Here is a 26,314-nt window from a genome sequence, read left to right on the forward strand (position 1 = left end):
AAGTTAAGATAAAAATGGTTGACTGAAAAAAGCATTAAAATATTAAGCTCCTCATCTGAAACTGCTTTAATTAGGAGGTTTGAAAGGAAGAAAAAGGGCATAAAACATGATGGAAGCAGCGACAGCAGTGTCTTAGTGTCAGACAATGTCAAGGGCTACATTGATATTTGGCTTTCTGACTCGAGACGTCTTTGGCATCTCAACTACAAATGTCATGTTTTGGTGGTGGCATAATGAAAATGTGTCTGCTTCCTGAAAGGGCTGACAGGTAAAGTATATTTCATTAGATTTCGGAACAGAGAGCAGAGATGGTGGTGATTGGCAACCGGTAGAAATAATATAGCAAGTGCCGGCAGCAAGATGCACATAAGAACGCCCTCTTCTTGCACAAGCATCACCCTTTACTTACACAGACAGACAGATATGAAGGGATTTTTTAAATGATGAAAGACTTTTTTGGAAATGTAATTAAACTTTGGAGAAATGCCTTCACCTATATTATCCTCCGAGGAAGCTTTCAATCATCAAAGCCACAAATACGACAAAGTATTCCATCTTGCTTTTGATACACCCTGTTAGCCTTTGAACCCAAGTAAGATAAGTGTCCTTTATAACTGATGGTGACATGAAGGAGGTGATTTCTTTCTGACACGTGAACAACAAGTAAGAATGAATACATTGAATGGCATTACTGGTTACTGGAGGAAAGGCATTGGGGGGGGTGACCCCTTAAGTAGTGACCCTGGTTCTCATCGGAGTGCCATTAGTCTAACACCACATGACTTGGAGGACAGAGAGTGCAGTCTTGGCAGCAGTTCACTCTGAAAAGGTCAAGGGGGGAAAGACAAGGAATTGGAGTAGCAAACTGGAGGAAAATTTGTCCATACAAATGTTTTTGTTGTGCTCTGATATTCATCTTTATTTGCTCTCTTTGGCATCTCAGTCTGCATTGGTTAGCAATTTTATCTCTTGTGCTCATCCGTCTTTGTTCATTGTCCTTTTTATCTTCATCTTCACCCTCTTTAACCATATGACATGATCTTGACCCAAATTTAGGTTATCGCTATTGATCATTCCTACCACTCCATATAATCTCATATCATAGCCCAAAGCTCATGGCCTAGACCAGCCATGTTCCATTTGGCTAATGAAAGCAGATCCCTTATGTCCTCTATGACTTGGTCTAAGGCTTGTGATGATGATTTAGTGATGGGTTGTTTTGACACCTGGTGCTTGCAAGATTTATCAAGAGCTCAAAGGGTGCACTTCCAGGAAGAAAAATGGAATATAAGACATAAACAAAAGGCACTCTGACCCCTAGAACATCCCACCACTGACAGTTCAACAAGCCACAAGCCAAGTGGTTACATTTTTGGTCACATATTCACATTTGGCCCTCTTCTTTTGCTATAGTTGACATGTTAATTTTGTCCTTTAAAGACTCCAAATGGTGAATATTAAACTCTCCAAAACTTGTTAACATGTCCCTGTGTATATGCTACAATCACTTGCAAAATAACCTGTCAGTGCTATGGCTGAGGATTTGTACACTGAAACTAAAGAACCCTGATGACACAGATTCTGACAGCCATGGTTATACATGGTAAATCTAAGGAGCCAATCTCATCAGCAGGACTTTATGTATCTTCGTTCTTTCTCAGAATCAGTTTCAGGGTCAATCATTTATGGCTTCCAGCAAGACTTTGTGATGCATGTAGAAGTTTTGTACTGTTTGAGCAGTCATTGTTGAGTTGGTGTGCTCAAGCTGCAGTGAGTGGAGAGGGGTGCATGCAGAAAGAGGCGGGGACTTAATAGAGGGATTATTTTTATCGTAAAAAAATCTAATTATGTGACTTAACCACACAGAGATGAGTTTCTAGAGGTTTAATTAATGACTGGAAAGTGGCCTTCACTTTATTTTATAGCTAACTTTGTGTAAATCATTTGTTTTCAACCAGCACATGCCCAGTGGTTTATATTGAACTAATGATGTTTATAATCCATTGTCCAAGTGCTTTATTCAAACATTCAAATAAATCCTTTTGGAGTCTGTTTTCATCAAATCAGTACAGTAAAGTGTGTATTTCATAACTCACACCCACTATCTCATCTACTGTCCAACAGCTTCTGTGCTTTTTAAAGAGTGTAAACTCAGAGTCACCTGCCAAGTCATTTCTCCCCAAAGCAACCTATCGCATTGCTAAGCTATTAATCAAGCAGTGCCTGCCTCACTACTAAACCAAGTGTTGCTCGCAGAATAATGACCAGTCCCCAACACCATTATTCTCTTATCAAAACCCATAAGCCATTCTGCCCACAGTGACTGGTAAGAATATACCCCCCGACTAGATTAAACACATACATGCAGACACAAAATGTAGACAAGGGCAAAATATGAAGCACACCTATCTGTATGTAATTGCAAAATCACAGCAGCATGTCCACACCAAAAGCATAACAGATGAACCGCCATCTAGAGCCGCATTTCTCCCCACTTTAATTCAGTTTTTATATATATTTAGATGCATTGCAGTGTTTTGCCTCAGAGCTCTGTGGTAGTGCAGCACTTCTTTTTTTTATTTCTCTCAGTTCTTTTTGAATCACTTCACATGGAATATCTTGCTGCAGTGGCATTTCTGCAGTTGCTGTTGCATTGGGTGGACGGTGGGGAATTGTGCCTGACAGAGCAGCCTCTGGCACTATTACAGAACTCCTGCCTGACTGCAGTCTTCTTCCATCTTCATCTCTTTCTTACTTGTTTATCTATTTGCTGTTTTTTGTATGTGGACCAGCAGATGCACAAACACATAAATGCTCATAGATTTTCAATAACAAACAGTACAAAATGTTTCTCCTTTGCCTACCTTCCCCATCCATCTACCTTTCCCTTATGAAAATACAGTGGCAGTTAAATCAAATATATTGATACATATTCTGATTGAGCCTGTGCTCACTATTTGATGTTTTTGTATCAGTTGTAAGCTCAATACTGCACGACGCCTCCAACTTTTCTCCGTTAGACATCTGTGGCATACCTTTATTTTTTAAAAAATTATCACAAAATGTCCTGAATGTTTGACCAAGCAGTGCCACTTTCCTCAAATTTAGATTTGAGAACATTGTACGGCCACTATTCATGAGGGACTCAGAAACATATTTGTGTACTAATCCCTCTTTTTCTTCTCTACTGCAGCTCTTGACCATAGACGATGACTTTTGTGGCCTTGACATGAATGCACCATTGGGCGTGTCTGAGATGGTGCGTGGCAAGCCTCTCTTTTCCGATGCCGTCGACAAAATGACTTCTGTCATCGCCTACGTCTACAAGAACCACTCGCTGGTCTTCGTGGGCACAAAAAGTGGACGTGTGAAGAAGGTAAGGAGCAGAAATACAGTTAATAAAAGTAGCGTAGATGGAAGCAGAGATTTGGTTTCTCTCTGTTAGCATGTGGAGGTAGCGGCTGGGAATTGGGGACTGCTGGATTGGAGGACGGATAGTAGTAGAAAGGCAGATTGACTTTCAGGCAAATCAGCTGAGTCGGCTGTATTTGCAGTAGGAAGAGGTGTATGTGCATGCATGAAAACGAGGGAGACTGAATGGAGGAAGTGTGTGTACTTTGCTGTGAAGAGAAATTCTGTGTGGCATATGTGTGTGTGTGTTTTGAGGAAAGGGGATCAGCAGAGCCCCTGAGGGGGTTTTATTCCTACAGCCAAGCCTATCTGGTATCTCTCAACATCCTCCACACCCTCTGCACCATATATCACACATACACTCGTATATACCCAGTATCAGGAGTATCCGCTGTACTTTTCCTTCACTTTGGACTTGTATAAAATCCAGAGCCCTGGGGGCAGATTGTAGCACACATCAGCATGTTCTAGAACTTGCTAGACAGCACAGATCAGCATGTTGCAGAATCGATTAGACAAAGTTTCTTATCTCTTTCTTGAGGCAAATTAAACGATCAGAATAAGATGAAATGCATTATTTATTAAGCAATTGATGTGACTGAACAATAGGATACTGTTGAAGTACACAAAGCTAGATAAATTATATGTTTTGTTAATGATTTTATATTTTTCACATTTGTGTAACAATTTGATAATGTGTCAGTTCATTTTAGTAAGTAAAATTTTAGGAAACAGAAATGGCTTTTAATGGTGTGGAAGTCCCTTCAAAATGGGAAATTCTTTTTGCAGCTGGGAGTGTTACCCATAGCATTTGTGAGCATCTTTGACCATAACTGTCTCTCCCTTGAAAAACATGTCACACTCTGTGTGACAGCAGAGCCCTTGGCTGAACAAGATTTTGTCCCCTCAGAGTTGAACAGCACTGGATAAGCTGGGTTTTGGTGTGTTGTGGCTTCTCTCTTAGACCCCCCTCATGCCCCCTGTGCCCTTCTGTGTGTGGCAGCTCTTTTCAGAACTAATGGGATGATGCACTGCTGCTAGGTGTGATAGAAATTGGTAGCTCCCGTACTTTTACTCTGCTTTCTCGCACATACACACCTGTACACACACATATATTGCAGGGCCATGACTGAGACTAATTCTGAGGGCGGCCAGGCCAGTGAGCTTCACAGGCCTGGGGAACACAGTATTATACAGAGAGGAGGAGAGAAGCGGTGGAGTGACTGAGGGAAGCAGAGTAAGGTTTAGCTGGAGGGAGAAGATTGGACAGAGATGGACTACATTCCAGAAATGAATGTTATGAAGAGGCCTGAGAAGGTGGGAAGAGAGAGTTTGTATGACCACAGTTGAATGTAGAGAGATGAAAAATGAGGGAGAAACTAAAACAAAGATGAACAAACAGTCATTGACAAATGATCTTTTTCTACTGATGCAGAGGCAGTGAGGATTGCCAGTTTTTACATTCTTATTTTGAATTACTGGCACCTTACCCGTGCTGGTTGTTGTTGGTGTTTTAGTCCATGCAGGAGCACAGTGGTCGAGGCAGCAGTTATCCATGTGGTAAGCAGCATGGTAGGCAGATGTTTAAAATGGGAAACATGTAGTCATATCTACTACCTACTGCTCATCTGTAATGATGAAAGTTATAAGTAAGTAAATGCAGTGGCTCTGAGTATCGTAAACATCAGAAACTCTTCAAGGTTTTGTGAATGTTTTTACTTCACCAAACCCAGGAAACATTTAGTCTCCTTTGTTATCTTCAGGCTTTTACTGTCAGATGAGTAAAGAAAAAGGAAAATATCCAAATTCAAGAGCCTGGAATTAGAGACTTTTTGACATCTTTTTCATCAAAAAAGAAACTTCTCAGATCTTCTCAATCAATGCATTGATTGTAAAAATAGTTAGTAATTAATATAATATTGTCAACTAATTGATTACTCTAATAATAGTTGCTAATTCACTGTGAAATACAACTTGCCCTTTAATCTTAAAAATCACAGTGAAATGATCTGCATCAAGTGTTCTTGTGTCATCTAATTTTATCATGATTAAATAAAGGACAATAGATTAATACACATCGATTTTAACATACGTAATGGGATATGTTGTGTTGTTTTGATTTAACATGAAGATCTTCCAGCTGCAGCTATCAGAAACACTTTCTATCAGTGTTATCATTACAGACAATAGACTGCTCTCAGTGACTGTAATATGTGTAGAGAGGTATAGTGACCGAAATCAATACTAACCTTCATTGTGGCTGTTTTCATTATTATGAAAAACCATGGCCAAGTTTCATGTGTGTTAAAGACGGCAAGTTTCTATCTTGTCTGTTCTCTTCAAACTGTACAAAAGGAACAGCTGCTGCAGAGTTTAATGCTGGAAGGTGTGCAAACATGCCCGTGTTGTATAAAAAATTCAATTATGAAGAATTAGTTTTGGCTAAACTATGTAAATTTATCAATTCAAATCAAAAGACCTCAACAGCTCATTTATATGTTCTGAGTGATCCGTATATAAAAACTAGAAAATTTAAGTTGAATTAACTTCAATTTAATAAAACATATATTTATATTAAGTTGAGAAAATATCTGCCGTTTCCATTGAATTCCTGTATGACATTTTACAGCGTTGGCACTCGAAAGAATCCTGTCTGCAGGGTTTTGGCTTTGTTCTCCTTCACACTCAACATGAATGAAGATCAGATTGTGCACATATGGTATATTCAGGCAAAGAACCCAACAGACGCTCACAGGCTTTGACCGAAGGTGATCAATATTCTGTGTCAACACAGGCGTGCGCATAAGCACACACAGTGCCATTACAACCCCATCCTCCCTCCCATGTACATACTTCCCCTCCCCTGTCATTAACTGTATGCCATTAGATGACATCACAGGCAATAAAAGGCAACAACAAGACAATAAAAAGTCTGAGCTTCAGTCCACCTCCTTCATCAGTGACTTTATAACCCCTCGGCTAATGGATGTTGATTTATACACACTCCTCCATCTTACTTGTTCCATCCCTCAACCCCCTCCTAGTTGTTGCTCTCAGATCTTCTCTCTCATACTGTCTTTCACTCCATTTTTTCCCCCCACTGTTATTTATAATCTTGTGACCAACACATCACCCTGAATAAATACAAGTATTACGGTAAAAGAGTGGATGTACTTTAATGGAGTGGTGTTTGGGTGAGCTAAATGTTAGTGTTTACAGGCTCGCGTTTATGACATCATGAAGTTGAGCTGGGAGTGGAAGCTGAGTGAATTAAATTCATTTTGCTTGTGAAGTAGTTTAATGTAATGGGGGTTAGAGTAACATTTAGCTAATATAAGGTTAGGCCTGTGGATCAAAGCACAGACGTACTGATGACTTTCTTTACCGTAATGTCTTGTCAAGGCCCTAAACTGATCCTTAACTCACACAATGTGCACTTAACCCTAACCTCTACCTTAACTTCAACTTAAACTGGAGATGTGTTATTAGGTTAAGTTATTAGGCCCCATTTACGTTGAATATCTTGATATAATGTAAGCCTGTGAAGAAAATGAGGCTGGACAGGTTCCCTAGGATACTAGATGCTGTTATGATGGATTGATTCTCCTGCATGAATCTGAAGATTATTGTGGCCAGAAGGATGTTGTGGGTTCTGTAGCCATTCTGAAAGATAATTTTAGTGGTGGGGGGAAACAGATGTTCCAAAGTCTGGAGAGCAAGTCTGGATCAGAAAGCAATTTTCCCCCATATTTAATGTTTTTACTGTTTTTTGAGTCAAAATTTCTCATTTTGCATTCATGGTCGACTGATTTCACGTTCATCCTCATAAATAATGACCCAACACGCAGATTAAAATCCATTCACAGATGCCAACCATTGCCTAAGATGTCTTTAATGCTGAGTGGCTGCATTGTGTAAAGTCCATTTGACAGAGTCTAAGCTGAATTTTCCAACAGTCTCATGTCAGCATAAAACAAGCAGTGCTGTTAAATCAGTGGAAGTCTGTACACGCCAACAGCTACAGCCATGTTTGGCCTTTACTGTCTTGTACAAGGCTTAAAACTGTCAGGGCTTGTATGATCTGTACACCTCCATACCTTTTCCTCATTCTTTTATTTCTACCTCACTTCTAGTTCTTTTTAATTGATCATACGGCTTTTCCTCTTTACTGTTCAACATACTTCCCACCTTTTTTGTTTGCATCTCCTCCCTCTTTCTACCTCTGATTGCCCTCTCCTCATAATTTCCCTCTTCCTTTTCCCTTCATCTCTTTCCCTCCCTCTGTCTATCTGTCCATGGCTGAGTGGAGTTGCTGTGAAAGCTCTTTGATGGCTACCTCCTGCCACTGGAAGTGAATGGACCATATGGCTTCTGTCAGACTGTCTGTCGGTCAGTTTGTGTGTTCGTTGGTCTGTGGCTTAAGGAGGAGATGGAGATGTGATGGAGATAAAAGGCTGTGGCTGGGTAAGGTTTAAACCCATTTAGTGCAGGTCAGTGCACAGCAGCATGTCAAGGGGAAAGCCTTAACCCCCTGTAGACTTTAGTTTTGTTTATGGTCATCTGGTCATCAGCATGAGGGATACACATTGGTGTTCACACATTGCACACGATTGCATGTGTTGATAGGGCATGCATGCATCAATGAACACTTAGACCCACACAACAATCCATGTACATAGTACCGGACAAAGGCTGGCCATGGGGCCATGGCTGGAGAGGTGGACTAGAGGACAAGAGGGAGGCGTTCAGGGAAGAAGTGGAGAGAAAAGAGAGGGGAGGGATGAGATTGAGGGCCACCTGCCGAGGTGCTAATGCATCTCCCCTCTGTCCATCCCAATGGGGGAGCATTGGCACTCAATACAATGAGCATCTAACCTTGAACTTGACTTAGACAGTCTCTCAAAAATGAGCAAGGCAGTACATGCAAAGGTAATGAAGTCAGAGTAAGCTCTGGACAAATGTGTTTCTGTGGCCTAAATATTGCCAATTTATACAAAACACAGCCAAAGGTAACGGTTCATAAAGTGATGGTATAGAGAAAACATCTTTTCCTTTGAACGTTTGTCAGTATTTGGCCAAAGGCACAGAGCAAGGTGTTGTGGCAGTTTGTTCACCTCTTAACCACTGCCACTACTTTTCATTCTATATAGTCAGACAGCGAAGAAGGAAGGAAAAGGGGCAACCACAGAGAAAGAAAATGAAAGGAAAGGGAAGACTGACATGGGTGATGGTGAGAGATGGAGAGGCAGCTGGACGAATGGTAGCTCACAAAATTAGAGCCTCTTGAAGGAGAGGAGTCGTGTACCCATGGAGATTTGTCATTTAGGGTTGTCAGGAGAGATGGCATGCACGAGAAACAGATCAATTCTAACACTGAATGGTTAATGTTTGTTGTTGGGAAGGGAAAGGTCAAAGTCTCACTTTTGACTCAACCTCTGTCAATATCTGTTTCATGCTCTGTACAGCCTACCCTGACTTGACTGTCTCATTACCCCTCTGTCCAGCTATAGTGACCCTTTTCCCTTCACTATCTGTCTATTGCATCCCCTGTCTAACGAATTAACAGTTTTTTTTCTAACCTGCCTCTCTGTCAGCACAAATGATTGTGTACAGATATGTGTGTGTATGGGTGCTAGAGCTCCAAGATATTTATTGTTCTGGACCATTCCCATATGTTTTGTGGGTTGGTTGTGTCCTTGTTTTGCATGTGTGTGCTTGTCTGTGCATGTGTGTGTGATGGGTTGGTTAGCCCCAGATGTAGATTATTGAAATTGGCTGAGCTGAGCCGTGGTCAGTGGAGCAGAGGATTAACTGCTTAAAGCTAATGATGAAATATGCTTTAGGATGGGCAGGCATCGTGTGCATGTGTGTGGACAGTGGTTTATTGGTTGATTCAGAACCCCCTCTCCACCCTTGTTATGCTATAAACACAAGTCTCTTCAACACAAGTGTATACACTGTACAGGAAAATTACAACCACACCCAGTTGTCCGTTCATGTTGGTCTCAACCTCTGCAGTATTCAGCCAGTATTCCCAGAATGTCAGTGTCCCCCTACTGTTAAGTATTCCTTAGCAGTCTTGCTAGTTGCCTTGGCACTGTGTATGCATGTGTCTGTTGCTGCTCCCACACCAGCGAGTGCAGCAGCACACACTAAAGAAAGCTCAGACGTGAGTTGCCATGGTAGCACAGGCTGCTCCACACGCACGGGATAAAATGTATAGAAGGCATCAGTGCAGGGAAACACGCACACACATATCCAAGAGTGTATTGTGATACATGAAGTATTTAATTCCCAGGGAAGCTCCCAGTATTGCACACACATTGTATATATTGCTGGTGATACAATGAACTGAGTGAACATTACAATGACTTGTTCTGATGACAGTGGGCTGGTATTTGATGACAGGTGCTGTCCACCTCCCAGCTATAAGGCTGACTGAACACACAGTATTAGAGTGCTAGTGTTCACCTTGCTGATTTAACTGCTGTCTGTTATCTAGCTTTTCTCTGCTTTTTGTTGTAGCAGTAGGAAGGCATGTCAAGGAGAATCAGTCAGTGGGAACCTCCTGGCATCCTCTGCCACCCTCCTTCACCTTATGTTTCCTTTCTTAGCTCTTTTATTGCACCATTGTTCCTAGCCAATTGTTTCTCCGTACATCATCCTCTGCTAAGTGCTGGGTACACAAGGTTTGCTTAGGACTCCTTCCAAATTCCCATTCTTTCTCCAGATTTGAGGACTTGGTTTCGTGTGCGTTTCATATTTGTTTATCAATCTCTGTGTCTGTATTGGTCAGTTTTGTGCAGAAAATCATGGGGGCTAATGAGAAATGAAGTCCATTAGGGGCCTGGGAAGAGGATCAGAAGGTAGTGATTGCCGTGTGTGCCGCTACATAAAACCTCATTCAGTAGTCAGGCTGTCTGAATGGGCAGAAGGCAGAATCCATGTTGTATTCAGTGAGGAAGTCTTAGCCTTTCCTTGAGTATGGATATGGGGTTAAATGGAATTGGACAGAGGAGAAGACAGGAGAGGGAAGATGAGGAATGGAAGGGAAGATAGGGTGGGAATAGAAATGCAGGGAAATTGGGCATGCTGTAGGGCAGTGGTTCTGCAAAATATGAAGGGAAAGAATGTGGAGTGCACTTAAAGCTGCATAAATGTGATTCAGGTATTACTTTTTGTTAATTTCAGTTAAATTCAGCTTGTCTTGTTCTATCAGCAGTTTCTTTGGTTTGCTATTGATTGGTATAAATGAAATCTGCTTTTACTCTTGAATGACAGAAAAGGTTGGTGACCTACACACAAGAATTCTCCAATTTTGCATGATGGACACTGAAACTAAGATGAAGAGATGTTAGATGAAAGCATGATGGTGAAACAGAAAAAGACTTTGAAGATGGGGACAGGGATATATTGCTGGAAAATGTGCAGGAATGTGCAGCACATGGTGATGGTGAGAGACTAGAGATGGATGGGTGCCACGCTAAACTGAAGGCTAAATAATCCAAGAGCAAAAGTGAGTCGAGGGAGAAGAAAAAATGAGAGTGAGGCAGAAGTAGAAAGCAAGGTGCCACTGGGAATTGATAGCACATGTCTTTTAGGCCATTAGGGAATTTACCTGTGGTCCTCACAGGTAAACCGGGTGTTTAGTTGATGAAAGACATGATGAAAGCAATTTTGCCTCTGATTTAGACAGAGCATCTCACGGTGCTCAGGTTAGCAAAGAGCAGCCAGTCAGCAGTGACCTGACTCAACAGATACACAAAGTGCCCTGATATAGCAGATGACATTGCTTGTGCGCTCAGCGTGCTGGGTTGTCAACCTTCCCGTGTGTGTGTATACGCGTGTGTGTGTGTGATTGTATGCAAAAATAGCTGTTCACGTTACGTGTGTCATTCAGGTGTGTATTTATAGCTGCCATTGCTGTAGCTTGGCCTTATCCTTCCTTTCCAAGGTTTCTTTATAATTGATGAGCTGTCATTGGCTGAGCAGGGTTGAACGCACACACAGACACACACGACACAAAACCATCCTGGGTAACCAGCTGCTTCACTGCAGGTTGACACCACCATGTTTGCACACACACAAGCAGAGTAAGTCAGAACCACTCGATGGCCTTAAGCTGTACTGCTGCAGTGCTTGTCACAAAGGTGAGCCTCCAGCTATGAATGGTCCATTTGGTGCCGTAGACTGTTGTTTGTAATTCTCTTAACTTCATGATTAGCTATAACAGCTCTTAGCCATTAAACTACCTTGGAATGTCAACCTGATGTTACACTGCTGGGATATTTTCAAAGCCTTTCCTCGTAAATTAAATTAATATTTGACACAAGGCTTGTAGAAATGAGTTTTTCTGTTTACACAGATCTCTGAAATGGAAAGTGGGAAGAGAGTGGGTGAACAGCCACAGAAAGGAGAGCTCAGCAGCGAGAGACTAAAAGAGTGTAGAGGGCAAAATCGGCAAGCAAGAATAAAGGATGAAAGCTACAGAGATGGAGAGAATCTCGAGAAAGGGTAAAGCGAGAGGGTGAGAGTGATGACATGGAGTTTGATGTTCATTTCACTCTCATGAGTCTGCACCTACTGAGAAGAGTACCAGTACGTGGCAGCATATTGAGCTGTGAGTGATTTGAGTGGCTATTCTCCACAGTGTGTACGTGGATTTGAAAGGCTTGAGCCAGCAGAGAAGTTGCAGAGTGAAAATGGCAAACTTCACTCTGATCTTACTGTTTCCTGGCAGTTTGAACTTTAGCTGACTCTCATGTGTTGCTTGCTCAGGGTTAAGATGAGGTTAGCTACTGAGGAAGATGAGTCAAGGTCTGGGGACATAAACAAATCCAAGGGCTGCCAAGGAATGTGTTTTGATCAAAGTGTAATTTTCACATTTTTCAATCTTTTTCAGTGGATGGTTCATCTTGGACTTGAGCAGAAAATGTCAGAACTCCTAAACCTTTAGGAAGAGCTTTATTTTGTCAATTTAAATATTTTTTGTGTAGTGGCACATTTATGTTTGTATACTTTAAGACATTACATGAAAACTTTTGCTTAGCTTGTAATACTGATTTCTTTGATGATGTGATCAATTAACTTATGAAGTAATTTTGGTCTATTTCCATTGACAATGATTCTAATATCTGCTGAACATTACCAGACCACAGTGAGTAAAATAAAACAATGAGTTGGCTTTATAAAGCTGGGGAATGCTGAGTTTGTGGCTCATTTAATTAAATATCTCAGATAGTGGGCAGTGCTGTCTCAGTCTCCACTATACCAACCCTTTGGATATTGCAGGCAGAAGGAAGATGTGATCCAGTGGCAGGTGAATTACAATAAACAATCTCAACAACCCCATAGGAAAAGCATTTTCTCTCTCTCTTTGTTTTTCTTCCCTGTGCTTTTATTTGTCTATTATTCTGTCCCTGCATCCTCCCTTTCCCCCTCCCTCTATTCTAATTAACATGTTGTTGTGTGACTGTCCAGTGAGAAAAGCTGGCAGCTTGTGTGTGTTTACAAGCTGCTCACTTCGGATGGCTTTGCCAGGCAGGCATGAGGCTTGCATCATGAAGCAATTTAGACTTAGTCAGACTGCCTTTGGGTTACTAGGCATCACTAATGCTGGTGCTTGGGGGGAAGAAAAATGTCACAGAGATGGCTATTAATTGACTCTGTTAACCCCAGATTAACCAGTTTACCTGCAAGCACGTTCACATGAAAGAAACTGAATTTGTAATCACTTGCAATGTCAACACATCCAAGTCTATAGAGAGGAAAATGTTATGTTTTAGCATTTTTTGAGATCCAGAGTCATTTGTAAACTCAAATTTATTCTACTGATCTTTAAAGATGACACGGTGCTCATTATTATTTGTATGTTTACTTTGAACTTCTTGTGCCCATGTATGGATCCTTTTATAATGGCAGCTGAATATGTTCTGCTATTGTATGGATTAATAGGGAGCATTTTGGTCTTATTACTGAACTGAAACTACCCTGATTATCCAAATTAAGACCACATGTGCTGTGAAAAACTCTCACACCACAATAACACATGCATGAACACATGCACAAGCACCGTGAAGAAGACAAATACTCAAAACTAAGTTGTGAAATGGCAACTAAAGCATGTAAGCATCTACATCTACATAAAATTTACAAACATCACAAGCATAATCAAAAGCTTTCAGTCCTGCAGTATATCCATTATATGTATTCACTCTTACATAGCTGAGGCCTGACACAGGAATTTTTACAGCACAGCCATCCAGATGACATAAGAACTGCCTCCTGAAGATTTTCAGATGTTCCTACTCATGCAACATATGAAGGTTTTCTTCCCCACCTCTGAAAGCTTATATCTACTCGGCCAGTTAATTAGCATGTCTGTTACCATTCTTAAACTATATCGAGTCTGTGTCAAGCTAGTAAATGAGTATGTAACTATGCCCAAGCATTCTCTCCTTCCTTGCATCATAGAATAGGTAACCACAGAGCAACATCCCAAGCATTGCTGTCTTTGATACACATAGAAACACACCTACACATATACGGACATGTAGTCATATCAACAGTAGCTGAATAGTTAAAAATCGTCCTGTGTTGCTGTTTTTGAAGGAAGGAAGATGCAGCAGCTTTTTTTCATGCACTGGAAGGAGCACTTGCCTTGGTATTAATGACTTGGCAGATTGTGTAGGCATGGGCTTTTCCCCACGTAATTAATGATTCCTAAAGGTGGTTTATGTTTTTATAAATAGCATGGAAAGAGTTTTTATAGTAGCTTCACCTGAATAAAATTAAAGTGTGTTAATTGTGATTTCAATTTAGTTTCATGCATTAGTATTTGCCCCAGTGCCAAATTATTGCATGGCGATAGTTAATTTGTGCTCCAGCAGTAGAAAATCAATACAATGTCTAGCAACTAATCACACAGTGTGTTCCTGTATAGCTCCGTGGATGGATGGCTGGCAGTAATCCTGCCAGGGCCAGAGTGTAATTTCCCATCAGTGCCTCCCATACTACAAATTTATACTCTTGTACCCGGGAAGAGCATTTAAGCCATGAAAACAATAGAGGAAAAAACTGCATTGAGCTCCACCTTTTATTATTTTCCTATGCTTTCCTACCAAAATCAGCCATAACTAAAGTTCCTTGTTATCAGGGAGATCAGACAAGAATAATGTTCTTTTCATTTCAGGCCTGGTTGATGAGAAGCAGAGAAATATTTTCCTTGTCAAATATGTCTTTTTTGTAATCCTACTTTACACAGACTTACATCATTTTGTATATAATGAATTGCCTCAAAATCAAGGATAGATGACAGTTTGAAAGAGATCCATTTTTTCTCCCATTTGTACAGTAACGCTCATTCTTTATATTCCTAGAAGCTAAACATCCCTCTTGTTCTTTACCTCTGTCTTGCTTCTAAATCTCCATCCTTTGTTTTCTGACATCCCTCCCTTTCCAAGTCTCTGTGATTTATGGCTGTGCAACTATAGAGGACACACTACTGCAGGTGAACCCTCTGCCTCTCCACCCTCTCTCACTACTTCCTTCCCTGCTTGCCTGTAGCCAATCATTGCACACCGTGGGTCTCTTGGGGTAACCAGTGCCCCCACACACCTTTCTCTTTTTCTTCTCTCTCTCTCTCTCTCTCTCTCTCTGCAGAGGATAGTTTGCCTCACAACTGGGTCATTCTTTCTCCTCCCTGCAGTAAATGCTAGCAGCCAGCCAGCCAGCCAGCCAGCCAGCCAGCCAGGCAAGGCTAGGCTAGGCTAGGCTGCACTTCATAGCTTAGCTTAACTGCAAAGGAGACTGCAGATGTAAGAGTGTACTGTCAAGGGGGTTGTTTGTTTGCATGTATGTGGGTGTATTGAAACCTGTTGAGACTGCAGGTAGACTGAGGTTGTGTGTGAGTGAGAGCCTTGTATGAATGAGACATTTCTTTCTCATGTATTTGTGTTATGCGTTATGTGTCTGGAAGCTTCTGTTAGCCAACACGTATTAAATCTTTTGCAAACATCAGCATCCTCAAACAGCACTTGTTTGTTTGTTGTGGTTTATTTGCTCTTTCGTATATTGCCCAGCCTTTCCTGTAATTTGTCTCTCACATATACATACACCCTCTTATGTAGCTGCGGTGGTGTTAGTGAGTTGCGATTTAGATTACTGTGACTTGCGCATTAAGCAGATGACAGTGTAAACATCTTTAAAAAGGTCCCTGGGTCTGTCTGTCTGACATCAAGATGTTGAAGTGTGCCTCAGGTACTAAAACTGTTTCATGCCCACAATGGCAGGAGAGATGGAAGGTAAGAAAGACTGAGAGTAAATAAATAAGATGAAAGGAGGGATAGAGTCTGAGAGGAATGCGGAGAGCGATGTGAAAAAGATGGCAGAAGCACATAAAAAAGAGACAAATTAACATCTGTAATCTTGCACACCTATCCTCAGTCTTCTCTTTTTCCTCTCGCCTCCTTTTCTTTTCCCATCCCCAACACAGACCTTAATAAGTGGATTTTTATCTCAGCTACACCAGTACTCCCAAAGGCTTATGGGCGTTTTTCCCCCTGCTGCACACATTGAATGGTAATTGGCAATCTGCAGTTAGAGACACTCCTTGTTTTTAAGAAATAAGGCAAAATTGATTATAAAATGTAGCTTTTAAAATATCAATTGTGTTTTGGCATTTGGGGTCAGTTTTTGTCACTTTTTGCACACTTAATACCTTGTAGATTTAATTAGAAATAGATTAACTTTCCATTTTGCCCAGTCTACATTCAGTAACCCATAACGACAAAGTAAAGACGTGTATTTAGAAATTTTCTTACAAAATGCATTTGAAATTAAAAACAGGAATTTAATTTTAGTAACTGCTTTGCAGAAGTCTCTTTGGCAGCAATTAGAGCTTTGAGTCTTCTTTGCTAAGTCTCTGTGAGCTTTGCACAGCTGGATTTGGGCAGGTTATCCCATTCTTTTTGGCAGATCCTCTCAAGCTCTGTCAGATTCGATTGGAAGTGTCTGTGAACTGCCATCTTCAGGTTTCTCCACATATGTTGATAACTATTTGGATTAAGTCTGGGCTTTAGTGGAACTACTCAAAGACAGCAGAGGCTTGTTCTGAAGCCACTGCAGTGTTTTGGCTGCATTATCAGATGTCATTTAGTCCAGAACAGTCAGTGATTCCAAATGTGTGTAATTTTTAGCATAACAGTTTATATAATGAATCTGACAGATTAGTTGTTTCTAGGTAAGCTGATGTAGAAAGGCTTACCATTGATGATGTATCATTTTAATTTTGGTAGTTTGCTGTAAACACATTTCAGGCAGGCATTGGAGTCACTGACGATGGCTGCAGTCCCAAGCACCTTCTACATGTATCTTTTTATGTCTCCTGAGTATTATACAGCTATTAATTTCGCAGTTTTGACACAAGTGGGCTGCTGTATAGTACCCACTGCTCAAAATGCCCCACCCTTCGCATGTATGCGTACACACATACAGAAATATCACATGAGTTTAGATAGGCATTATATCTCGTATCTCTTAACAAATTAGAAATGATCCATGGGAAAGGCAATGCTATTCTGACAGCATAAAGGTAAAAAGCATTTGGAATACTATGTGGTCCTGTTCTATCTGTAGAAATATTGTCTGCCAGCATGCCATCCACCAGCACGATGTCACTTTACTTGCTGCTCACAGCTGTAATAGTCAAAGATTTGGGTTAGCCATCGCAGCACTACTGCAATGCCACAAATTTGTAACAGTGTATGCTGAATGTGTATGCGGAATGTGTGTTTCAGTGTGTCCTTGTGTTGGAAGTACCTGCAATCCTCTAAAAAGACAGCACCATGGATATTTTTTTCCCTTTCTTCATGTCCTTGATTCCTGACACTTGAGCACCCTGGGAAATTTGACTTCCAAGGACACTCTGATGTGCACACCCCCCAACCCCAATTCCCTTTTTCTCTCTCTGTTTTCATTGTTGACTAAAACTCAATGCAGCATTTCATCTACTACACACCTCCCTGGAGATGGAGGCCTAGTTTTTGCTCCCCATATGTAATCAAGCGCTCCCCTTTCATTAAAGTTAAGCCCTTAGTACAGAGAGGAAGGAGAAAAACCTTAGTCACCAAATGTGCTGAATATCAATTAGAGAAGGATTTCGGGTAGAGGGAAAGGATGGAAGGAAGGGATGAAAACAGGAGAAAGGCACACTAAGGGAGAACAATGAGTCAAGATGGAGAAAATATGCACTGAATAACAAAAACATAAACAAAAATAGAGGGCGAAAAGACAAAACTGGGACTAACGGATATCATCATTTAGTCCCATTTCAATTTCCCACCCATCATTTTGTCTTTATTTTTGAGTAAATCTGTGCCTGTGTTTGGCTAACAAAGCCACGAGAAAGCCAGGCAGGCACGTGGCTGTGGCCGTTCCATCTGGTTTGGCTCTCCAGATCTCTTCTCGTTAGGCCATTATTGCCGTTTAGTCTCAGCTGCCCGCTCCTACAACTGGCAAACCAACCAAACCACTGTCCTCCTCTCCTTCTGCTGCCACTATCATTGCTTGGCCCTCATCCGCAGTAGCAGTTTAACTAGCAGCGCCAAGTCAGTCCAATAAGCTTGCAGCCACGTAAAAACTGCTTTCAGTCTCAGAAAAGTAAAAACCCAAATGGTGTGTGCATTCTTCATTGGAACTGGTGTGACCAATAGAGTTCAAGCCCAGCTATAAACCCAATCTGCCTACTTTTTAGGAATGCCATTTCACATTAGATTTTTGAAAATTGAATTTCACTTAAATCTACGAATGCAGCAATGAAATATTTATTTAAAATGCAATAAAAACAAAACACAACATGCATCATTCTTGCATCATATTACATCATCAGCACATTTTAAATGTGCTTTTAAAGGTGGATGCTGGTTTAGCTCTATTTATTCTCACAAGTACCTTGTGTTGTGCTACAATGCCCTACAGTTTAGGCTCTAATTCCCTGCCGGCTTAGCACACTACAGATGTAACTGTGTGTGTTAGAACATGTTGGCAGGCACCCTGTTTCACACAGCGTGGGCTACAGACTTGGCCGACGAAGACACGCCAAGGGAGACACGTTCCGAAATAGAAACATCAATCCTGCTCACTTCTATCCAGACGGATGCAGAAACAGGACATCAGCGAGGTAGCGATGGATGCCATTGTACGGAGAAGGAACTTCCTTCCTCCCTCCCTTATTTTTCCCTGTCATCGCTTTTCCCACATGATTGGCTGCTCCGTTTGTCTGTCCCACAGTTGTCAAATGCTCTCCTAGTAAACTGATATTGCACTGTGCTTTGTCCCTCCCTGTGTGAACCCCACTACTTGTGAAGATTTCTAATTCCACACTTCACTCTTACTGGAGATCATCAGGCCAGTTAGCAGCTGCTGGATAAGCAACTCGGTTCTGATTTGCACACTGTGCCAACGTGTCTATCGGTAGTTGAATAATGAGCTTTTGATGCCAATTTGGGAACAGTGTAGTTTTTGTGGGTGGAGGGATGGTGGATGGGGGAAGTGCATGTTGGATGATATGCAAAACGAACAAAACGAGCAAATGAGGAGGAGGAATGAAGGGTGCATTCTCATCTCTTAGAAGAAACCCCTTATTTAGGCTTCATTTGTCCCAGAAGAATGCCAGTAAAACTGCTAGAACCCCCCAGAGCTCTGACTCGCAACAAAAACAATTTTTCGTTTTTACTCATGAATGTATTAAATGATAAATTCTGTATTCTTCCTCCTTCATCTTATCCTTTATTTCCCTCCTCTCATTGATCATAGATGCTAATATTCTCCTTCACTTCTCCCCTGTCAAGAGAAACATAAACACACTATAGGTTTTGCTCATAATTGGTCAATAGTTATTACTTTTCTCTCAATATGCCAGAACCTTTATCTGTAAAAATCTCAGAAAAGGTGTGATATTCAAATGCTCCTAATTATACATCTGTCACCACTCTGTATTTATTATAGATGCTGAGAATGATTTAGTCAAATGGCTGTAAACCTTAAAAAGATTTCTTAATATTAATATGGTGATTTAGCTACTTTAGGAGAGGGTCGGCAAAAAATGGTTGAAACCGTTACTTACTGTTATATAGCCCTGTATATATGGTTTCTGTGCTGCTTTCTGTGGAGCCTCCAAGCTTGTTTTCCACTGCAGCACTTTTCCCTCAGTCAAAAATAAAGCATGCATACATCACTATAACTTTTGACATTTAAGCAAGTAATTGCTCACATTGCTCCTACATAAACACATGGATGTGTTCACGCACTCACTCGGCACACTCAAACACTTAACTTCCTCATGTTAAATGGCCACTAACTCTCTGTATCAGGGGATTATGCATAATTGATTTATGGATGAGGAGTGAAATTACTCATCAGTTGAGAGAAAAAGGCATTTTGTCTTCAGGCTGGAGTGTGCCAAACTGTATTCTGAGTTAACAGAGGAGATGTACTTGTTCTCAAGACCATCTATGCAGCCTGCAGTAATGCAGTTCAATTCAGGAAATATTGTATGTCCAAAACTATGACAAATGGAATAATCAATTAATTGCTACTAATTGCTACTAAAGTTGTGTGCTTCACTGTGTGGCCTTTTAAAGAGATAAAAGGATGTATTACTGTAAACAGCTTTCTTGTTGTTAGCAAACAGGCCCGTGGTTAAGTAGATAGAATATATACACATAGAGAATATATACATATAAAACTTTCTCCTCTGTTTGTCTCCCAACTTGTTGTAGCTTACAAAAATATTTACCTCAAGTTATGAAACTGGCCCAGGCCTGCCTCATACTCTCAAATTACAATCTCTTTTTTTTTCAATCTCAATTGGATATATTCTGTTGTAGCTGTGTGAGTGTGTATGTTTATGTGTCAACAGAAATGTGAGCCAGCTCTGAACACTAACTCATCAGAGGTGATTCATTGTGGTAGCATACAGTAGGAAAAGAATCTCTGTCTACATAACAGTTGATACGGCGGATCCATTTCAGTAGAGTTTGATGTTTTCCCCGGGCCCTCTGTTAATAAACGGCTGCTTTCTGAAAGTGGAGCCATGTCTCCCCTCGAGTTTCATGTACAGTGATAGCATATCTAGACTGCTGCTGTTGCTAGGCTCTGTTGCTAGGCAACTGTTTATCTAGTATTATGGGATTCGGTTGGGGCTCAATGGAGAAGTTAACATGGACAATTTGGCCTTCTGTTTCATATACTATTCTGTGTCATATTCTGCATATTCACATTGCAAATGTGAAGATTCTGCTGTAGTGGAGATAAACCACAGCTGCAAGTCAGATGATGCACACAGCATACACAAAACAACAAAACATACAAGGAATGTGCAGAGGATAGTCTTTCTCTCAAGTGTGATAGAGGTTTTGTTTGCTGTTATGTGCAGCTATGAAAGCCTGTAAGGGTCAAGGGGTAGGCCAAGTGCTAACTGAAAGCTTGGCTGTTAATACAAGAGACGTTTACTGTATTTCTCAGCTTGTTCTGTCCACACATACAAACAAATGCACACACTTCTCTATTCCTTCACTAGTCAATTGTCAATCGATTGTTTCCTTTGCTCTCAGTCCTTTCATAGGTGAGACTTTGACCTTCCCAACACATCCATTAAAAGTATTATTTCTCAATCTAATCGAACAGATGCCATAAACACAGGCATCACCATAATATTATCGAGGTGGGTGCACTCAATGTCAACTCTACCAGTGTGAAGTCACTGTTGGAGGAGGATGATTGATACCAGTCAGTGGCACATTTGCATGCCAATAGGACTGTGAATAGGCACTGATGGAGTGATGGGTTAATTTCCTTAGAAAACCTCTTCTCTTCCCTCTCTGGGGTAAAAGACTCAGACTGTGTAAGAATTTCCTGATGGCCTCCACATTTTCATATTATAAATTAGATTAATTGCATGACTTGGAGGATTAAATAGGCATTTGTTGATGGTAATGAGAGCTGTGATGGTTGTGCTTGTTTCCATGTGATTAGGGTCACCCTGCAACTCTAAATCAGCTAAATGACTTCCATAAAATCTTACTACTGTACATTTTCAGTAACATTTGCATAGTTTCTACAGTGTTCAGTTTACTGACATTATCATTTTCTTGACATATTTTAGCAAAAGTATCTCTTGAAAGTGTTCCATAAAACCTTCAACCTACAAATCAGTTATCCTTTGATAAATTAAAACAATTAAACATTAGTTTCTATAAAAAGACATTGGCTAAGGATTTTCTCAGGACACAAGTAAAAGCTAGTTGCAGTAAATGTGGTTATTCATAAATCTTACATTGTCTTGTGAAACTGTCTTATTGCATATGACATCGGCATGTTTATGGGTGTGTTTAAACAAGCTTATGCTTGCTTGTGGATGTGGTGAATCACACATGGTAAGGGAAGTGCTTTTACCGAAAATGAACACTCATAAAGACAGCTGAGGGGATCTTGTGTGAGTGAAGATGAGTTTGTGTGCATATCCGTGTATGTGTATGTTGTTAGGGCTTCTGTCCAGTTGATAAATGATCCTGGAGGCTGAGAGGAGAGTGTCTATAAAACACCCCAGCCATCTTTCTTGCTCTTCTATCATCCTCCATTCTTTCATCTTCACCCCTTTTTTTCTCTAACAAAAATCGTCTTTGCGTTCTCTCTCGCTCTCCCCTGCCATTTCTCTTTTGTTTGTATTCCTCTCTGCTACCCAGCTCTTTTCTCAGCAAACCTCTTCTGTGTCTGGGCTGCTTAAGGGCAAAGGTCTGGAGACAGACAAATGACTGAAATATTATTTCATGGAACAGTGACTTCAGAGTTTACCTCTGTTTGGAACAATTAACAAAGGAAAGACCTGAGGGGATGGTGCAAGAGGAGACAAGTAGGGATGTAGAAAACACATTTAGTGAATGTTGATAGAACAAGTATGTGTAGTAAAAAAAAAACCCTGAGCTTTACCTCATTCAAACCAACAAGGTGTCATGTTTTGATCTCTAGTCAAAGTCTATCTGCATGGCTCAACCTCCTTCCTGATTGTGGTGATGTCCTGCTGTTATCAAGAATGAAAAACAGAGAAAATGGAAAACATGCACATGGACGGAGAGCTTAAACTGTTATTCTGTGCAATTCAGTGTAATTTTTTGACCGGACTCTCTTAAATATCGTATTTTTCACATAAGTAATGTTAAGTGACTTGAACTTGGAGCATGGCTGGGAACAAAAACCAACCGATGATTCCTTCTTACAAAAGATGAAAATGCAAGTTATTTTTGAGTGTAAAGAAAAATGTCTTTGTACATTAAAACATGAGAAGAGTCAAAGATGAGTCCCTAGTAGCATTTAGATACATAAACTAAACATTAGGCCTTTTAGAAACCTGATAATACATTGATTAATTTAAGTCAGCTGTTTCTTTTCTCTATCTGCGTTTTTCTTCATAGGAATGCCGGCTTATGCACATGCATATTGCAGTAATTAGAGGCTTTTGCCATTCTGACAGGAAAAATGTTACTCCTCAAAAGTTAACATGAAATAATAAAACTAACATCATATCATAAACCTACAGTGTAAATATCCCAGACAGTTCACTGTTTTTATTTGAAAAAACATCAAGGATCTTGAAACCTTCAAACTGAGCGTTACGGTTGGAAAAATACTTGTAAAACCAGTTGCTTCATCCACTTTGCAACCCTGTGATATATGGTTTTGTTCTGCAGCACCTGCTCACTTTGACTATTATGGCTGTGTTTCTTTAACCGTCAGATCTCAGCCAGCAGTGCACACATACTCTACACAGACACTACATAAACGCCGCCCAGCTCCTGGCCTTTATATCATGGCGTCTTGCCCTTGTTTGTGCCAACTACCCCATACTGTGCCAACTAACAACCTCCCTCTATACACACACAGACTAACACACCCGACACAGGCAAACCACCCTCCCCAAACCAGCTGAGATGAAAAGCAGCGGATCACACAACTGCTAAACTTTGATCAATCTGGCAACAAGTGTAAATAGGATCATTAATAGGGATTTAGCAGGGGGCTGCCGTCTGTGATTAGACATAGGCAAACATGCACATATGCTTTTCTCAGCCACTAGTATTTTAAAAAGCTTGTTTTACTGTGCACGCAGACACACATATGCAGACACAGACAGTTCATTTTTCTGTTTCCATAAACGAGCTGTAGCATGCAAGCGGAGTACCAATGAGGCCTTTAATTGGGGTGTAATCTAAAAAGTGTAATTTGCCTAGAGTGGATAGAAAGATCTGACAGCTATAGAAGAAGGAGGAACTGGAGGAGAGGATTACTGTGAGGAAAAAGGGGGCTGGAAGAAGAAATCAGATGGATGAGCATAGAAAAATAAGATGAGAGCATGATGGCAGGGCAAAGAATGAAGGAAAGAGACAAAAAGACAAATGTATGACGGAATTTGCATTCGGTGACAGAAATTTTGAGGGGAAAATGAGTCAAGGGCAGGCCGAGGAGGAGAAAGAGACTAGCAAAACAGCAGTTTTATATATTTTCTCAATGCTATATGTGGCACTGATGGTGGTCTCCGTTCTTTGCCTTGTACTGTCATCCTTTTCCCCTCCTCTGATTACAGCCATTTGCCACATTAGATCTAGTTCTAAATGGTTCTCAATCCAATTCAAATCCACCAATTAGTGAGTCTTTCCCTCCCTAAACTCCTTAGATTTCTTTTGCCAAAACCCGATTACATCGCTTTTATAACCCGCAAAACCCACTGGCGCTGTGGCTTTCCAGCTGCAAGCCTCTTATCTATCAAACGGAGTAATGAGTTTGAAGCTGACCACCACCACCAAAGCCAAGGTAGAGAGAGAGAAATCTGCCCATATTGTACTGTGCATGGCTGGTTGATGCCTCTTCAGAAATACAACAGTGTGATCATGGAGATAAAATAGCAGGACAACTGTGATCTCTCAGCGGGAGTGAATAAGGATTGTCATTTCAAAAAATCTGGCTTGCCAACTCTGTTGCCCTTCACCCTTTCCCTAATGGCTTTTTTTGCCACCATCTTTCTCTTTTCTTGTGTAATTTAATTTCAGAGCCTTTTGTTTGCCTTTTCATTGAAGCACTTTATTCCTAAAACGCAATAGCATGAAGTTGTTTGTGGATTTGAGTCAATTCATCATCAGTGTATTCAGCAATTTACTCAGCGCTGGCAGTGGACCGTGACTAGAAACATAAAAGGGAAAGGACCAGTGACTCTGTCTTTTATAACAACATTATCTTTATTCATTGGCTCTGGCTTCCCTTTTGTGTTAAGATCAATTATGATGAGCATGTGTTTATGCAGCCAAGGTCATATAGTATCAGTCTATTGTTGAGCTTTTCAGAGTGATCCTGACCTCAGCCCTCACCCTAACCCTCCAAACCTTGACCCCTGACCTGTGACCCAGCGGTCGTTTGTAACATCATTTGTCCAATGAGCATGGCAGAATCACTGAACAGTCAAGTGCAGCTGTTGTGCATGTTTTAATGGGCTGCTTGGGCTTTACTAGTCTGTGCTTTGTCTTTTCGGTCTTTGGTATCTTTTATTTTTTTCCCTCTCCCTCATTCATCTTCTCACCCCACCTTTTACTCCCCCTCTTTAAAAAATAAAATGAGCCTCGCAGTTGGTATTTTGCTTCTGGATGGCAGGCTTCTCCCCTGTCTTCAATTATTTATGCTGAACTACTCACTCCCCACAGCTATGGAAGCTAGAGCACATGCACACACACAGACGCATTCACACAGTTCTTTAAATGCATGTGCCATGTGCTGGAAGTGATATTTTTGGGGCTTTGTTTTGGGAAGAGAACCTGGCAGCTTCAGTGTGGAGAGCGCAATACACAAGTGAGAGACTATTATTGGAGACGAAGGCAAAGGGACTTCCACTTATCTTTCTTTCTCTCCCGCCCCACTACCTTTTCTAACAGTTGTGACATAATTTTCTAGACTTTAGACCTGCTTGCATATTATCACAATTCTCATTTTTTCCTCCTTCCTCTCTTTGAAATTCTACTGCATATTTTCCTGGCTTTTATTTATTATCCCATCTTTCATAATGCCCATCAGACAGTTCATCTCCTTTGTTTCTCACAATTTTTGCTTCCCTCATTTCTCATTCATCATTTTTTCCTCTCTAGTCCATTTCATTTCTGTGCTGTTCTCATTTTTCATTCAGTTGTTTTCCCTCTACAACCTATTCATCTCCATGTCCCTCTGTGTGCAACTGGATGTGGCTTTCCTCCCAGTCCACCCTCATGCATGTTGTTGTTCTTTCTCACTGCTGTGACAGTGTCTCTGGTATAGTTAGGTTTGCAGTGTGCCCGACTGAACCACAGTGAATAATTCAGTCAGCAGAACATGAGGTTACACTCTAATGTCAACTGGAATTACAAAATACTGTGCAAAGGAGACAATGAGGCATCAGCTGAGCAGTGTATGTTGATAAGGAAGTTGAAGAGAGAGACTCAGGTGCCTCTAGGTTTAGCTTTGTCAAAAAATAAAATCAGTATGAAGGAACAATATAGCATACGCCGTAACTGTGCTCTGTATTCTAAGATATCAGTCAGAAAACTAAATGTTCCTCAGGTAGTATGATCGTATTGTTTTATTGTGTGATATCTCTACAAATGATAATTTATTAAATCTGAGTTTGCCTTGTGTCAGTGCCATGCTTCATTAAAATCCTGCCAAACAGTGGGTTGGCATATGCGCTGTTTTAAGCAGCAAGGTACAAAACACTCAGCTGGGGCTATTTTGTCACAGCGGAGGAGGAAGATAGTGAGACGAAAAGCATGTGTGCAGAGAGACGAGATGAGTCAGTGGGACAGAGGAAGGACAGCAGGAAGACACTGGAGGG

General features: G+C 40.9%; 1 protein-coding gene across 3 annotated transcripts in view; it reads left to right on the top strand.

Moving 5' to 3' along the window:
• plxna4 (plexin A4) overlaps positions 1-26,314 on the top strand; it is a 250,805-nt gene that overhangs the window by 42,289 nt on the left and 182,202 nt on the right. For all 3 annotated transcript variants that reach the window (XM_023274628.3, XM_023274629.3, XM_023274627.3), the window contains exon 3: positions 3,194-3,376. In XM_023274628.3, the coding sequence (XP_023130396.1) occupies positions 3,194-3,376 (183 nt within the window). The remainder of the gene's footprint in view (positions 1-3,193; positions 3,377-26,314) is intronic.

This window comes from Amphiprion ocellaris, chromosome 21 (genome assembly GCF_022539595.1).
Source record: "Amphiprion ocellaris isolate individual 3 ecotype Okinawa chromosome 21, ASM2253959v1, whole genome shotgun sequence".
In the NCBI taxonomy this organism is placed as follows: domain Eukaryota; kingdom Metazoa; phylum Chordata; class Actinopteri; family Pomacentridae; genus Amphiprion; species Amphiprion ocellaris.